The sequence below is a fragment of the Dermochelys coriacea genome, chromosome 6, assembly GCF_009764565.3.
Source record: "Dermochelys coriacea isolate rDerCor1 chromosome 6, rDerCor1.pri.v4, whole genome shotgun sequence".
Classification (NCBI taxonomy): Eukaryota; Metazoa; Chordata; order Testudines; family Dermochelyidae; genus Dermochelys; species Dermochelys coriacea.
In genome coordinates, this window is record NC_050073.1 from 114,061,200 (window position 1) to 114,076,856 (window position 15,657).

The 15,657-nt window shown below is 42.8% G+C and overlaps 1 protein-coding gene across 1 annotated transcript in view; it reads right to left on the minus strand.

Annotated features, from left to right (window-relative positions):
* SYNE2 (spectrin repeat containing nuclear envelope protein 2) overlaps positions 1-15,657 on the minus strand; it is a 267,053-nt gene that overhangs the window by 58,486 nt on the left and 192,910 nt on the right. The window contains 7 exon segments of the mRNA XM_043517646.1: positions 202-356; positions 3,582-3,710; positions 5,257-5,436; positions 7,047-7,251; positions 7,680-7,813; positions 9,116-9,286; positions 14,089-14,241. Coding sequence (XP_043373581.1) covers positions 202-356; positions 3,582-3,710; positions 5,257-5,436; positions 7,047-7,251; positions 7,680-7,813; positions 9,116-9,286; positions 14,089-14,241 — 1,127 coding nt within the window.

The following is a 15,657-nucleotide window of genomic DNA, read 5'->3' on the forward strand; positions in this document are numbered from 1 at the left end:
GCCTTTGTGCTCCAAACAACTTAAAATATTTAAAAAATCAACAACCTGATGGAATATTTTTAAGTTAGTTTAAAATGGAGGAATTATTTTTGACAAGCCTCTTGGAAATCTGGGGACCAGCTTGTGGAAAATATTTTAATCTGCTTTTAATTTTCCTCATGCACACTGAAACAGTTGGGGGAATTATTGTGTTTTTTTGACCTGTAATGCTCCAGGGCTGTTGCTGTCTTCTGAGCCCACAGTTGATTCAGGCTCTGTAGTTTCTTCACAGTGAAATCACTGAGTGGTAGCCTAAAGCTCACTTCATTCAGATTCTCAATGTCAGGGGAAACTGCAGGGAGCTCCAACATGTGGCTCTGCAAATAATGGAACAAAATAACTGAAAGAAACATCACCTTTTTTCCATATCTAGAAAATATAAGTCTTTTTTGTGATGTTTGACAACACAATGTAAACAATGCCTTTTGTTCAGGTTAAAAGGGTCATGGATGAAAAAGATTAATTTCAAGAAGCATAGTTAGTTAATATTGGGCTATATCATCCCTCCATGTACTATTCCACTAGAGAGGACTGAAAAGAAGAGTTTTCACTTTCAGTTTCCTTTGTACAATTCTTGGGGAAAAAGTCAGACACACCCTCTGAATCCTCATTCATGGAAGTAGTAAAGGGTTATGCACAGCATATTTTGTAGTATCTATAAATAGCAGGGCTTAAACTTCATAGAGAAGTTTGAGGAGAAGGAATTATGCCAACCCCAGATCCAGCAGGTTTCCCTCTTCTTTTTTACAATTCTGCCTGAAATCCATGTTCTGATTCCTTTTTAAAAGTAACTCGTTATGTTTTATGTTGCTTTGGCGATTCAGTTATTTTGATGCAAGGCTCTTCAGGTAAAATATTCCATTGCATTTCTGATTTCCTTAGAAATTTTGTAACGACGAAGAACCATCTTCTGCTATCAATTAAAACGACCAAAGCTGCTATGCTTGTGAAGAAAGAAAGCTGGCCTTTTCCATCATGACATTGGACATACATCATTTACTATGATGAAGTTTAAAACATTTTACGTAATATAGAACTTCAGGTTTATAAATAATTTATTTGGAATAGTTTTATGTATATTTGTCAAGATTTTTTTTTGAAATTACGTATTCATTGTCAATAGTGGCATAATCATCACAATGAAGTCACTAAAATTTAAATACCTGGCTTCTCAGTACATATTAAATTAGTTTAATGGCCAGTTCAGTTCGCTAAGGGCCCAATCCAAAGCCTACTGATTGTCCATTTAGTCAGACTTCATGGAAGAGTCAAGAACTTGGCCTCATTATAGGCAGGGATAGTAGTACTGCATATTACTAAAATTACCAGATGCTTTCCACCATAAGACCCTGTATTCAGTTGCTTACAACTTTCCCAGACTTTAAACCTTTTGGCTGGAATTCTCCATACAGGTTGTCTGGCTGACGCTGAATTTTTTTCTGAGAAACTTTCAGCCAAAACAGTCCAGCCATTTCCGAGAACGAGGATAGAGAAATGTATGTTTTGTCCATGTTAAGAATTTGGTGACCTTTTCTTCGAACAGTTCTAGTAACCCTATGCCTTGGAGAAAGGATTAGAAATTTTGCAAGGAGATGGCCTCTGTGGCAGGGATGTGCCTTTTGTCATCCCCATGAAAATCTGGCCAAATAATATGCTATTGCAAAATCAGTGCATGTGCTCATAGACTTCTTCAAGGTTAGCAGTTAAAATCTCTGAAGAGTCTGATGAAGTGAGCTGTAGCTCACGAAAGCTTATGCTCTAATAAATTTGTTAGTCTCTAAGGTGCCACAAGTACTCCTTTTCTTTTTGCGAATACAGACTAACACGGTTGCTACTCTGAAACCTGTCTTCAGTGAGCATGCTCAAGCCTCTCACAGCTCCTAGTGCTCATACCATCCCCACAGGGCAACAGAGCACACTCCCTCCCCTCAGAGCTCCTGCATGTGACCAGACTGAGCATGTGCCATCCCTACAGAACAACTGAACATGCTCCAGCGACAAAGCCAGACTTTTCCTGTAATGCCTGCTTTTAGCTGCTCTGGGACGGGTTGAGGCCAGGCACCAGAAGTGATGGCAGAGAGCCCGTCTCTTCTGTGCTCTCAGTGACATCCCCCCCACCCTCCCCTGGAAGCCATCCGATTCAGATGCAGAGGTGACAAAACTTGGACCGGGGGAAAGGAAGGAAGTAGACTGGGAAAGTGTCTGATGAGAGTGGGACTGGAGGGAGTGGGATGCAAAGTTAGGACAGGGAGCCAGAGGGAAGACTGGTACTGGAAGTTGGAAGGGGGCTGGAGAAGAAAAGAAACAAATCAGATGAGGAGCAGGAGAAGGGAACTGGGACTGGCTGAACAGGACGACTTGGAGGATTTGAGGAGTGGGAGAGATTGGGACTTGGACAGTAAGCCCAGACAGAGAGACTAGAACTGGGTAGGCCAGGAGAATGGGACTGGGACAAAGGGGCCAGAGGTGGGGAAGAGACAGAATATGGCTGGGTTGGAGAGGGTGGGGAAGAAGAAGTCAGACTCGGAAGGAAGGAGAAGAAAATTCTGTGCCCAGTAGAATACACTTCCCTCCAAAGCCTGGAATGAAACCCAGGATTCCTGAATGCCACCATTTCTCTGCTGTCAGTGAACCCCCCTAGTCAAGTGTCCTATCCCTCCCTAGCGCTGGCCCACATGGAGGATGAAAACTTAGTGCAGCTATCAATTACTCAGCTCAAGTGGCAGAGGTTTCTGCAGTGGATCTAAAGGTTGCAGTCCTACTGATGATCTCATGTTGGTGTCACTATGATGGAATTTCTGGTTTTTCAGTTTGCTTTTTAAAAAACCTAGGTAATTACACACCAAAATGCTATGTTAACATTATTAATAACATTATCAAAGTGGCAAAGTCAAGCACTCAAAAGTTAGGAAATCACAGAATTGAGGTTGCCTGTGCAACCTTAATTTGGCCCCCTTGTGCATATGCACTGTGATACAGTCTTAAATTACTATTTTTTTTTCAAGATGACCCCTACCTCATTCCCTGCACAGGATGGACCTGCTCTGGGTATCCATCAGGCTAATTTAGTAAAGGAAATTGTTGTCTGTAGGACCCCTGCTTTTTTGTTGCAGAAGTTGGAGGTGTGTAGTGAATGAGGCAGGGGACTGCAGGAAGACAAAAGAGGGTCTCATTGTTAAGGCAGTTGAATGGACAACTGGATTTCATACCTGCTTCTGCCACAGAGTTCTGCACTAAATGAGTCAGGGGCCTTGTGGAGAAAAAATAGTATGTGAGCAGGAGATCCAAGACTGTATCATAATGGATATGCATGTAGGGGCCAAATTAAAGTTGCACAAGGAACCTCGATTCTGGAATTTCCTAACTTCTGAGTGCTTGACTTTGCCACATTATTAATGTTCTCTTAACACATTTTTTGTGCATGTAACATTTATGATAATAAAGCTACAGGAAGTACCTATAGTGCTACATGAATAAGTATCCTACAGACTCTCTTATATATGCATAATTTATATCCTTATAGTCATAAAAGCTGGATGTACCATGAGCAATTCTGAGTCTTCTTCTTTTCCCGGGAGATACAGCTTATCCAAAACTTCTATGTGTGTCTTAATTCGAGCTTCCACTGTGCCCAGACAATTATTGAAATCCTCCAGTTGTAAAAGGTTGAACTAGGATGAGAGATTATTTTTGTTATAATCAGCTTTAATACATATATTCAATATAAGTGATGGCAGAGAGCCCGTCTCTTCTGTGCCATCAATATGAACAAAAGAGTAATAAACAGCATCCTTATGAAAACAAACAGCTACTAGATTAGAGTAAATGGTGTAGTAATTTGTAGTCAATATTTATGTCTATATTTAAACCATGCTTATTTCTATTCTTTTTCTAGATTTTATCTTTGGAATATGTCCTTGCATTTTTAGAGTAAATATTTAGCCTTGATTTCTTGTTATTGGCTTCATAGTTCTAGAAATTAATGGCTGTTTTCCCACAGCGCAGTAAGTTTCGTTCATTCTGAAAAAAACAAGGAAAGTGAAATGGAAATGAAGAAAACACTTCATTACATATAAGGGCACCACTGTCCCCTGTCAGGGTGAGAACTAACTCATTGGGGAGGAGAGATGGTCTTATGGTTAAAGCACTGTAGTGGAACTTGGGAACCCTGGGCTTATCAGCTCTGCTTAAGACTTATAGAAGGTGGTAAACTCTGCAAGTTTTGACTTACAGAGTTTCTTCCCAATTTTTCCACTGAGGAGAAGTAGGATTTAACCCAACATATATATATGTGGCAAGGAGCTGAGCTTCCAAATCCTGTGAATTGTGGGAGATCCACATGGATCAAGGAGAAACAGGGCAGCAATGCTGTGCAGAGACCTGCTACCAGGGACTTCATGATTTAGGGTGAAATTATGGAGCCACAACACAGCTACTCAGACGGCAGGAAGTTTATGAAAATGGTTCTGCTCCCTTATCAGCCACATGGAGAGTTTGGTCCCATTTGCTCCTATAGATAAGGCTGTGAGCGTTACTTGGGCTCTAGTAGCTCCCAACTGGCTCCATCTGAGGGGAAGAAATACAGGACTGGGTCTAGGATCCCACAGTTTTTTTGAGGGAGGAGGTTAGGGTGACTCTTCACTTCCCTCCCCATTTCCAGGGTTGAGGGAGCTGTGCCAGGAAGGGGTCTGGTGTCACCCTCTGCCTGAGAGCTCTCAAATTACAGATGTGTAAAGAATGAATGACAAGAACGACAAAGGAAATCACTTGTGGTAAGACCACAAAATTACACAAGAGAAAACGACTACACAACCAGAAGTGATATAAAACTATATTGCACTATAGGTAAAGCTTACACATGATATCAAGAATCAGAAACATCATCCCCAGGAAACAACCTGAGTTTCCAAGCATTGGACTGGGATGATGGATGGAGACATTAAGATCCATCCATATTACAAATTAACAGGCCTGCTTACAAGTGTGTGACAGAGCAGGGTGTGCGTGGAAGGGGAAAACAATTGAAACTGAGTAAACGCAGCGTAACAGGCACACGATGAACCCACCTATTTCCCCAAGACTTTATTTCTCTTTCGTATCTCAGCGGATGCTATCATGTCACTGAGTTCTAATTCAAACTGATCTTCAGTCCAGCAACTACATAATTTTGTTGAAGAATGAAACTATTGAGAGCAAATTTACTACATAAAGAAGTACCTCAAATTCATCTGATTTCATCTGCAACATCTTTTCCAAATAAGCTATCCTTTGGAGAGGATGCACCTTCTCTGAGAGACCTGCATGTGTGGCTGCATTAATCCGTTGGGCTAGCTGGTCTGTCAATTCTGAAACCTGGAGAAAGCTTCCCTTTACAGTTTGAAGGCCTTGTTGCAGTATCTAAAATGAAAGATCAAAAAAATAAATCAGATCTGTGCTCCTGTGTCTCTTTTATTGCTATAACTAAAGCTCCTTCGGTTGATCTGCATTGGAAACCAAATTCAACCATAGACTAATAGTGGCTTTCATTGACTTTAATGGGAGTGGCAAGCACTTACTCCAGGGCTGAATCTGATAAGTCTATTAACAATGTTGGGTGGGACGAAACCATAGATGTTACTGAAGGTCGGCCTTCCAGTTACCCAGAGATTTAGGCTGATTTTTTAAAGGTGCTGAAGAGAGTTAGGCATCCAACTCCCAAAGAGCTCTTTAGCTCCTTTAAAAATTCCCAGCCTTAGTATCTGGATTCAAAGTTCAGTGGGATAACATTGCCCCGTAAAAACAACGAGGAGTCCTTGTGGTGCCTTAGAGACTAACAAATTTATTTGGGCATAAGCTTTCGTGGGCTAGAACCCACTTCATCAGATGAATGGAGTGGAAAATACAGTAGCAGGTATATATACACACACACAGTACCTGAAAAGATTTCAGGCACTCAGTTACTAATGTTATGAGGGAGATTAGCGAGAGAAATTGGAAAGAATATCCATCCTCTCAAGAATATCTTTATACAGTGATGAATATCCTGCTAACCACTATGCTGAACACCTTTGCCAGCACTTTGGAACTATTTTGATTGATTGAGAGCTTTTTTTCCCCCTCCAGCAACAATACTATACATTTCAGTTCTACATGTTATGAACAACTATGGGAGTAGCTGGCACTTCTACAACCTACTGCTTGTAGTTCCTTTTATCTGGAGAGGGATTTACAGAATATCATCCTGGAATGTGTAATTCTCTGCCACGTTCACTTAATACTAAACATGAAAATCCCTGAGTTTTTTTTTCCACTGAAAGCTACATTTCAGTGGGCAATGAGTAAAGAAATGTTTCTTCTGATTAACTATAAAAGTAAGGACAGACTTCCCTGAAAGGTCCAATGTGCTTCTGGCTTATTGACCCTATCTTTGGCATGGATCAGACTGTAAACACTTCAGTTATTTGTAAAGGTCAAAATATATAATAAAGGTCAGTCATTTTCAGTTCAGTGATTGCTACAAAATAGCCAGATGCTCAGGTTCCCTATGTTACCTTCATAGAGTATTGCCACTGCAAGGGGATGGAAATCTGGCAAAAACTGCCAGTCAGAGATTTCTCTTACATTTGGGAATGACTGGAGGGGATTAAGCAAAAGTAGCTGGTTCTATGCCAGTTGCTCCTGGCACCCCACCTCTGGCATAGGAGACATGTCCAGAGCAAACTGCACCCTGGTGGTGCTCCCTAGGGGACCACTGCAGACAATATAGTTTAGAGAAGCCTTGCTGCTGCTCTAACTAAACTGGTCACCGGCTGCCCACAGAACTGGAGAGTGCAAGAGACGAAGTCGGGTCACCATCCCCTTCCCTTCTTTGCATCCTGTGCTTGGCCTGACCTGAGAACCTGGCCCAATGTAATTAAAGAAAATAAAAAAGGATGGATTACCAAAGAGAAGTTAGGTCCTGGTTCCCATTGTCAGGATTTTTAAACAAGTCCAGCCTTATATAAGGCAGCGAGAGCACTTTTATGTACCTTCACATCCTGTATCTTCTGCTTCAGGACTTCTACCATGTTGTCTTCAGGTAAGTGAGCTCCCAAGAACTGATGACACTGCTCTTCATGTTGTTCTAACTTCAATGCTGCCTCAGTGTATAACCCATCATAAGACTCCCAAAGCAATAACAAAGCTTGTGCTGTCTGTAGCTCATCAGTGACTTCTTCATTTGCCAAAGCCCATCTGCAATATACAAGAACATAACACAGGTTATTGATTTAGGTTCTGCCCTTGCACTTGAGGACGTGCACAGACCAGACTCTGATCTCTTCTGAAGATTCTCAGTGGAATTTCTCTGGATTTACACCAGGGCATCTGAGATCAGAGTCTTGCCATCAGCCATGTCCATACTGTCTCGCCTGTGTTGCTGCTTTTTCTGTTTGTTTGTTTTTCGGTCTATCACCCAGACCCACAATAAAACAATACATTAAAGTCGACTGGCCCTAGTTCAGCAAGATATTTAAGCACACACCTAACTTTAAGCATGTGAGTATTCACAATGAAACCAACTGAAACATTCACATGCCTAAAGTTACACACATGCTCGGGACCTTGCAGAAGCAGGGGGCTTTACTACCAACATTCTATTTCGTGGCTTTTCTTAGGCGTACCTTGTATGTGCCTCCTTGCATTTACGTTCAATAATCTCTGCTACTGAGGAACAACAGTATTTCTTGAGGTTAGCCGCAGAAGCCTGGAGCTTGGCCCAGCTTTCTTCACTCTTCTCTGCTTTGTCTTGAAGAGACTGTGAAAAATGAGTCACAACAATTAAGCGTGGAGATGAATGAGCCACAGTTCATTGACCTAAAATGTAGTTTTCTTTAGAGACTAGCAGATGTATAGCAGTGATACTGTAACAAGATTTATGGCAAAGACAAGTTTTTGTGAAAGAAAGAAATAATAATGTAACAATAATATACTTGCTGCTACAAATTAAAGAAATGAAGAATAAATTGTGGCCCAGTCCAGTAATACATAATTTCAGAAGCATCTCTTCAGACAGGTATTGGTCCAGCGGGACTCCTCTTGTGAATAAGTACTACTCAAAGCAAGAAAGTGTTGAAGAATTAGGCCTTTGACTGGCACATATGGAAAAATAACTGGTTTGAAATTCTGTATTAAATATCAATAGAAAAATATCAATTGACTTTTTAAAGAAGTTTCACTTATTTAGTTCAAACTATTCATTCTAAATTGGAATTCATTTTTCCTTTGGTGTTACTTGTTCCTAGTCCAACCAAAGAGCAGACGTACTTTGAAATTCTTATTTTAGATCGGAAATAATAAAGAAAGGTTAAATATCAATAACTAGAGTCCTCTGAATACATAAGGCTTGATTCCCTGTTGCCCTGCACCTTGTTTATTCATTGTAAAGAGAGCACAGAGCAAGCACAAAACACTACCATTCTGGATTGTTCATACTTTGCACCTGGTCTGCACTAGTGTGAACGACTACATGAGGTATAGGGCAATGAAGAATTAGGCCTTGTCTGCACACGATCTTGCATGTGTTTAATTAATCTGGTAGATACCTGAAAGTGGTTTATTTCAGTTTAGTTTACACCAGTTCCTAACTTAAGATAAATCCAAATAAGCCTGATTTAAACTGAAATAAGAGCATCTACACAGCTTTTGGCACGGGTTTAACTAAACTGGTTTACATTCAGGCCTTTAGTTAAACTGGTGCAACTCTGCTACTAGAACAGCCCCTGGGCCCATTGTCTCTGCAGGCAGAAAGAATGCCATTGACTCCCATGGGCTTTGGGTTAGGTCCATCGTGAAGCTCTAAAGAAGCAGTTTCCTGAGGGGAAACTTACTGTTTTTTTAATAGGTTTCAGAGTAGCAGCCGTGTTAGTCTGTATTCGCAAAAAGAAAAGGAGTACTTGTGGCACCTTAGAGACTAACAAATTTATTAGAGCATAAGCTTAGTGAGCTTATGCTCTAATAAATTTGTTAGTCTCTAAGGTGCCACAAGTACTCCTGTTTTTTTAATTAATCTTTGCCCACATCTGCACTAATACATCTACTTTGTCTTTGGTAGATTTACCTGCAGAGTCTTCACCTGGCCTTTCAAAGCTTCCAGCGATATTACAGAAGGTTTGCATTGTTCTAGGCAGTACAAAGAGCTTATTATCATCAGGTTAACTTCTTCATAGGCTTCGTCATAAATTATCCATTGCTGTAATATTGACTGCATTGAGGTTTTTAACTGTGCTACCTGTAAACAAACAATCACTGCTGAGAAAAAGGATTGCTCCTGCTTAACATTTACTTACAAAATTTATTAATGAAACTATTTCTCGGGTAATTTTGAAATAAAAATGGACTTCAGTACTTCAGCTCAACGCATGCTGGATGACAATCCACAAAAATTTCACAAATGAAGTATTGGGATAAATTTGAAATACAAATTCAACTGGATACCAAGGCAATGCTGGTTTGGCAGCCACCACTCCAGAACCCCAGGCTAGGTGAAAATGTGCAGAAACAACGCATGGCTGTTATTCTTTGCTGCCAACATCAGGATGCCCCCTAACAGATAAAGTACTATGGCTTCTGAAGGCCTTAATCTCCTTAGGAAATAGACAATTTGAGATGGAAATTTAGTTCCAGTTTAGTCAAAATGGAACAGAAATTGTTTGCGGTAGTTCAAGCTTCTAATAAAATACCATAGTGTTCTAGAGAGCGACATTCTCTTGTATGCCATTGTGCTATACAGTGCAGATGAAACAGAACCACAGCCTTGTATTCACATTCAACAACTGCTGGAGGAACTTCAGGACTCACTAGATACAAGAGCCATGCAATGACTGAGGTGGCAAACTTTCCTCTTTTTCCTTACCCCTTTTCATTATTACAATTACTTTTATCATAGTAGGACTTAAAAGGTTTTCCTTTGTCACAGTCTTTGTGACGTTGTCACAAGAATGAAATCATAGACCTATTCCAGTTGTTACAGGTTGTTCTTATTTTTCTATAGCACCCACCCCCTCATGGGCAGGTTCTCACCTTGCAAAAGGTAGGGCTAGATTCTGACTCTGACTACACACCTATACAAGAAAGGATGGAGGAGACAGAACTCCCCACTATATCGGCTATCTGTATCTTAGGTCCAGGTGTGCAGGAGTAAGCACAGCCACTTGTTCCTTATCTGGACCAAGTAGGCAGGATAGGTCCAGGTTGGGAATAGGTGGACTTTTGGCTCAATCCCATTACTCGTTGGCTAGTGTATCTGAGCCAGTGTGCAGAGGTAGGAATAATTTACTGTTGGTACCAGTCAGCAGCAAATTATTGGCACCAGGGAGCAAAGGGGACACAGGGAGGAATTGTGCCTCCGAGCAGGGCTGGAGTCACAGTCCTACCTGAGACTGTCCCAGCAGTGATGCAATTAGTGCACCACCCCTTGCTGAGGATCGTGAAGTCACAATCTAGCCCCTAATTAGGCCAGCCTGCTAGAAGGAAAAAAGCAGTACATAAATAGAACCTCAGGGTTACGAACACCAGAGCTACAAACTGACCAGTCAATCACACTCCTCATTGGGTACTGGAAGTATGCAATCAAGCAGCAGCAGAGACCAAAAAAAACCCAATAAAAAAAGCAAATACTGTCAAGTACTGTGTTAAATGATGTAAACTACTAAAAAAAATAAAGGAAAAGCAGCATTTTTCTTCTGCATAGCAAGGTTTCAAAGCTGGATTAAGTCTATGTTCAGTTGTAAACTTTTGAAAGAACCACAATAACATTTGGTTCAGTTATGAACATGTCAGAGTTATGAACAACCTCCATTTCCGAAGTGTTCACAACTCTGAGGTTCTACTGTATGTTACATACAAAAACCCGACATTTAAAGAACATTAGGGTTGCAAAGTTAAGCAATTAAACTTTAGGAAATGTCAAAATTAAGGTTGTTCATGGCAGCTGGGAGTAGCAATTGCATAGAAAGTCCTGCTCAGCCCCTGTAGCTCTTGACAGGAGCATGTTCAGTACAGATGGAAGTGTCAGAGAATTTCACTGCTAAACTCTAATAAGTCTCTACTGAGCACATTTGAATGGAGATTTTTCAAATTCTTACAACTGGGTCAAATTAGAGCTTTCATTGATCCAGCAAAGAAAGAAAAAAAAAAAAGGCCCTTCTCTGGCACCAGGGAGACCTCCCATTGCTGAATTTCAAACCGCTGTTCCAAAACATTGGTGTACCAGAGAGTCTCAACAAAACAGTTGGAAGAATATCTTTAACATGAACAAAACAATGTATTTTCTCTAATCTCATTCTGAGAAACAGCTGAACCATTTCTGCTGAAGCTTAAAAAATATTTTAGAAAATCAACCTGAAGCAGACACCTGATGTGGAAGATTTCAGTCAAAATGGTTAAAATTTGGCAGTTACCTACTGGAAAGCATTAAGCAATCTTAACTTTATCTGCATTACTTATAGTATTATATATTAATGATGGATTGTAAACATAAAGCTGTATTTATCATACACATATGACATTGCTGGGGTTAACTGGCCTAAGAATAAGTTATGGAGAGCCATTGAGGAGGGAAAGGGAATCCACAGGAGCGTGAGTGGAGCAACTGGGAACTATAAGGGATCTGCTTAGAATTAAAAAAAAGCAGTGGGAGTGGAGGAGGGAGAACCCAGTGCTGTGAAGATGGGAAAGGATTTGCTGGGAACAGAGTGTCTCCATCAAGACTCGAGCAGAGAGCAGGAACAAATAGGAATAGTAAGGGACCAAGTGGATCCAGGTAGGAAGTTTGAGGTTTTCAACCAAATCCTTTAAGCTTACAGAAAAATGTAGATACTTTTTTAAAAAATTGGCAAAAGGGGGTAAATTTTTTCTTATTTGACTCCAAAGCAGGTTGATCTTTTTTTCTTTTTTCCAAACTTGGCATACAGGTTCTCCTTTGGCATGAGAGTAAGCATGATAGTTTTTTGGCCAAAAGGAGAGTTCTTGCCAAAGTTATATGGAACAAAAAGAAGTAGAAAAAACAGTTACCTACCTTTGTAACTGTTGTTCTTCGAGATGTGTTGCTCATGTCTATTCCATTCTAGGTGTGCGTGTGGCCACATGCACAGTCATCTGAGATTTTTGCCTTAGCGGTACCTGTAGGCTGCTCATTTGGGAGGGACCCGCCACTGCTTCATCCGGAGATAACGACGAGTGCACCGCCAGGGGAGGGCCAGGTTCCCCTGCCTTCTCCAGGGATGGCTCCTTAGGTGCTGGAGTAAGATGCGCTGCCCCCACATCAGATTCGGTACTGGTTTCAGACTCCAGTGCTGGCGGTGCCGGGGGCGGTTTGTCCGAGGCAGCCTGGGAGGACTGGTGGGAATACAGGCCCGTCATTATGGGCATGCCCCACGGGTTCCAGTACAGCCATTGAACAGGCCACTGTCCCTGCTGCTATGCCATCGCTGCAGGCGCCGTGCCACCTTCGCGGGTCAGCGGCGAATCACCCCTCCTTGGCAAGGGGCTAAACTCCCAGTCCGAATCTGATCACTGTTCTTCCAGCAACCAGGACAGAGCCATCGTGGCCTCAGTCTGCCGACTGACCCTAGTCAGCGACTGGTGAGATGAGGGCAAGGAGCAGTGCCTGCTTGACGAGCGGAACTGGGGGGATGGAGACCGGTGCCGCGACCGGGATCAATCCCGCCCTGGTGGGGACTGATGTCTGGGAGACCGTCTTGGCAACTGTGACTTGTGCCATGGCAATCTTTGACAGGAAACTTGCCAGTACTGTTGGTACGGGGACAGGTGTCTTGACTCTGGTGTCCCATGTCTTGTAGGGGGAGAGCGCGGCATCAGGAACCTGGGCCTTCTGACAGTAGACTGGGAATGTGGTGCCAGGGGCTGTGGAGATGGGGATCTACGCCTGCAGTCCAGGAACCGAGGGTGCTCCACTGCCCTATGGGGCAGTCCCATGTCCGGCCTGCCTTTAGGCGTTGGGGCCTTAGCCAAGGCCGGTGCCTGGTGCAGTGTCTGTGGTGCCGGTTGGCCTGCTTGTTCTTTAGCCGCCTGGGCTGCTTCGGGCAATGAGGGCCCTAGAAGCTAGGGTCCCCTGCTGCTCCTGGGAGTTGGAGATGTATCCCTGGCTGGGCTGAGGGGTCTGACCTCAGTGGTACCCCCGTGAAGCCCCGGGGCAGGCACGTGGCCTGACACTGTTCCTTTGCCTGTGACCCCTTTCCATTCCGGTGCCAGGGAGCTCTTATTCTTTTGTTGCTTCGTCGGCACTGTTGAGGGGGAGCAGTGCAGGTGGCACCTGGTGCCAGCAGTGCGCTTCACACCGGTGTCGAGGTGCTCGGAATGGGATCCTAGTGGGAGGGCTCTGACGCAGGACGAAATGCAGCCTCCAGGAGGAGAGTCCTCAAGCAGATATCTTGCTCCTTCTGGGTTCTAGGGCGAAAGTTCTTACAGATTCTGGACTCATCCTTTCTATGGGACTCCCCCATGCACTTCAGACAACTGTCGTGGGGGTCACTAATAAGTATCGGCCCGTTGCATGATGAGCATGGTTTGAAGCCAGGATAGTGGGGTATGCCATGCTCCTGGGCGAAGTCCCAGCCGGGACTCTAACTACCAACTAACCCAACACTTAATTTAAAGGCTAACTAAATACCTAAACTATATACAAAGAAGACAGACAATGGACTGTTGAAGAACCGCTAATGATCTTGCGATTGCAAGACAAGGTGCTCTGACCAACCGTCACAAGTGGAAAGAAGGAACTGAGAGGGCATAAGGTCAGCAGCGCCTATATACCAGAGGATGGGCGCGGCACTCAAGGGAGTGCCACAGCCGACCCTACGGATACCACTAAGGCAAAAATCTCCGACGACTGTGCACACCTAGAATGGAATTGACATGAGCAAGCACTCTAAGAAGAATGGGACATCTATTGCAGCCTTAACTATGGATTGGTCATTGAACAGCTCAATAATACTGGAAATTCCCAAAGAGGGTTTGGAACAGTTGCTAAGGTTAAATCCTGGGGAGAAGTGTAAATGCAAAGTTCTCTACCTGACTGACGACACTGTTCCTCATTTCATGTAGCTTATCCATGCTGACAGCCATATCTTCTGAGGTTTGTTTTGCACCATCTTCCAAAGCCATATAATTCTGCTTTAGCTGATCCAGAGCTTTGGATTTAATTGCAAGATGATTTTCTAGCTCCTAAAGGGGAAGAAAGATAAAAATCTTTATCCGTGTGACAATACAAAAGTAAAGACAAATGATTCTTCTTTAAAATCAATCCCAGGTCATTTTTCTAACCATGGGAAACTTACAGCAATTGAGTTCTGGCAGAAATGAGTTTGCCTCAGGAAACTGGAACAATTGTAAACTGTGAATTAGCAGTCTCTTACATGCAGAACACAAGAAACTGCATTTCGCCTTGACATGGAATGCACATGCTGATTTGGAACAGAGAGCTGGATCCTCTGCCAGCACTTGGGCTCCCTTGTACCACTCCAGGCAAAAAGGGCTAGAAAGCTTTTCAAGCAGGGCAGCAGAAGATTCTCTGTGTCAGATTCCAGCCCTCCTACCCACTCCAGCATACACATGCGAGGTAGGAGCATCTTGCACAATGGGGATCTCTGGCTTCCTAACAGTAACTAGGAAGTCATTTTCAGCTGACACGGGTTAGAGCAGTCCTGAGGCTGCTTTAACTTACACCGAGCCTGACATGAGCCCTGGCTGACCCTAGCATTGGGGAATGCATAGGTAGCTTTAAGCCACCTTTCCATTCACCTTTCAGATCTTGCCTCCAGCATAGAGGAGTGAAGTTTGGAATAACTTTCCAAGGGAAGCAGTGGGGGCAAAAGACCTATCTGGCTTTAAGATTAAATTTGGTAAGTTTATGGAGGAGATGGTATGATAGGATAACATGATTTTGGTAATTAATTGAACTTTAAATATTCATGGTAAATAGGCCCAATGGCCTGTGATGGGATGTTAGATGGGGTGGGATCTGAGTTACTACAGAAAATTCTTTCCTGGGTCTCTGGCTGGTGAATCTTGCCCATATGCTCAGGGTTTAGCTGATCGCCATATTTGGGGTCGGGAAGGAATTTTCCTCCAGGGCAGATTGGAAGAGGCCCTGGAGGTTTTTCGCCTTCCTCTGTAGCATGGGGCATGGGTCACTTGCTGGAGGATTCTCTGCTCCTTGAAGTCTTTAAATCACAATTTGAGGACTTCAGTAGCTCAGACATAGGTGAGAGGTTTTTCGCAGGAGTGGGTGGTTGAGATTCTGTGGCCTGCGTTGTGCAGGAGGTCGGACTAGATGATCATAATGGTCCCTTGAAACCTTCTGACCTTAGTATCTATGAATCTGGCCTGGAGTTTGGAAGCAGTCCCATTGAAGTCAGTGGGACTACTTGAGAGAATAACTGCTCCCCAACGCGATTAAGGGGATCACTACCCCACAGCAGTACACGTGAATGTTTCACACATCCAAATGGGCCAATTCCTTTAACTAAAATGTTGCCCTTTAAGTCAGCACGTGTTTTCTGTTAATGATTCACTGTCCAATAGCTCTTTGAATTTATTTAAAATTCATTTAATTTTTAATGAAGCAAATGACTTTTAATT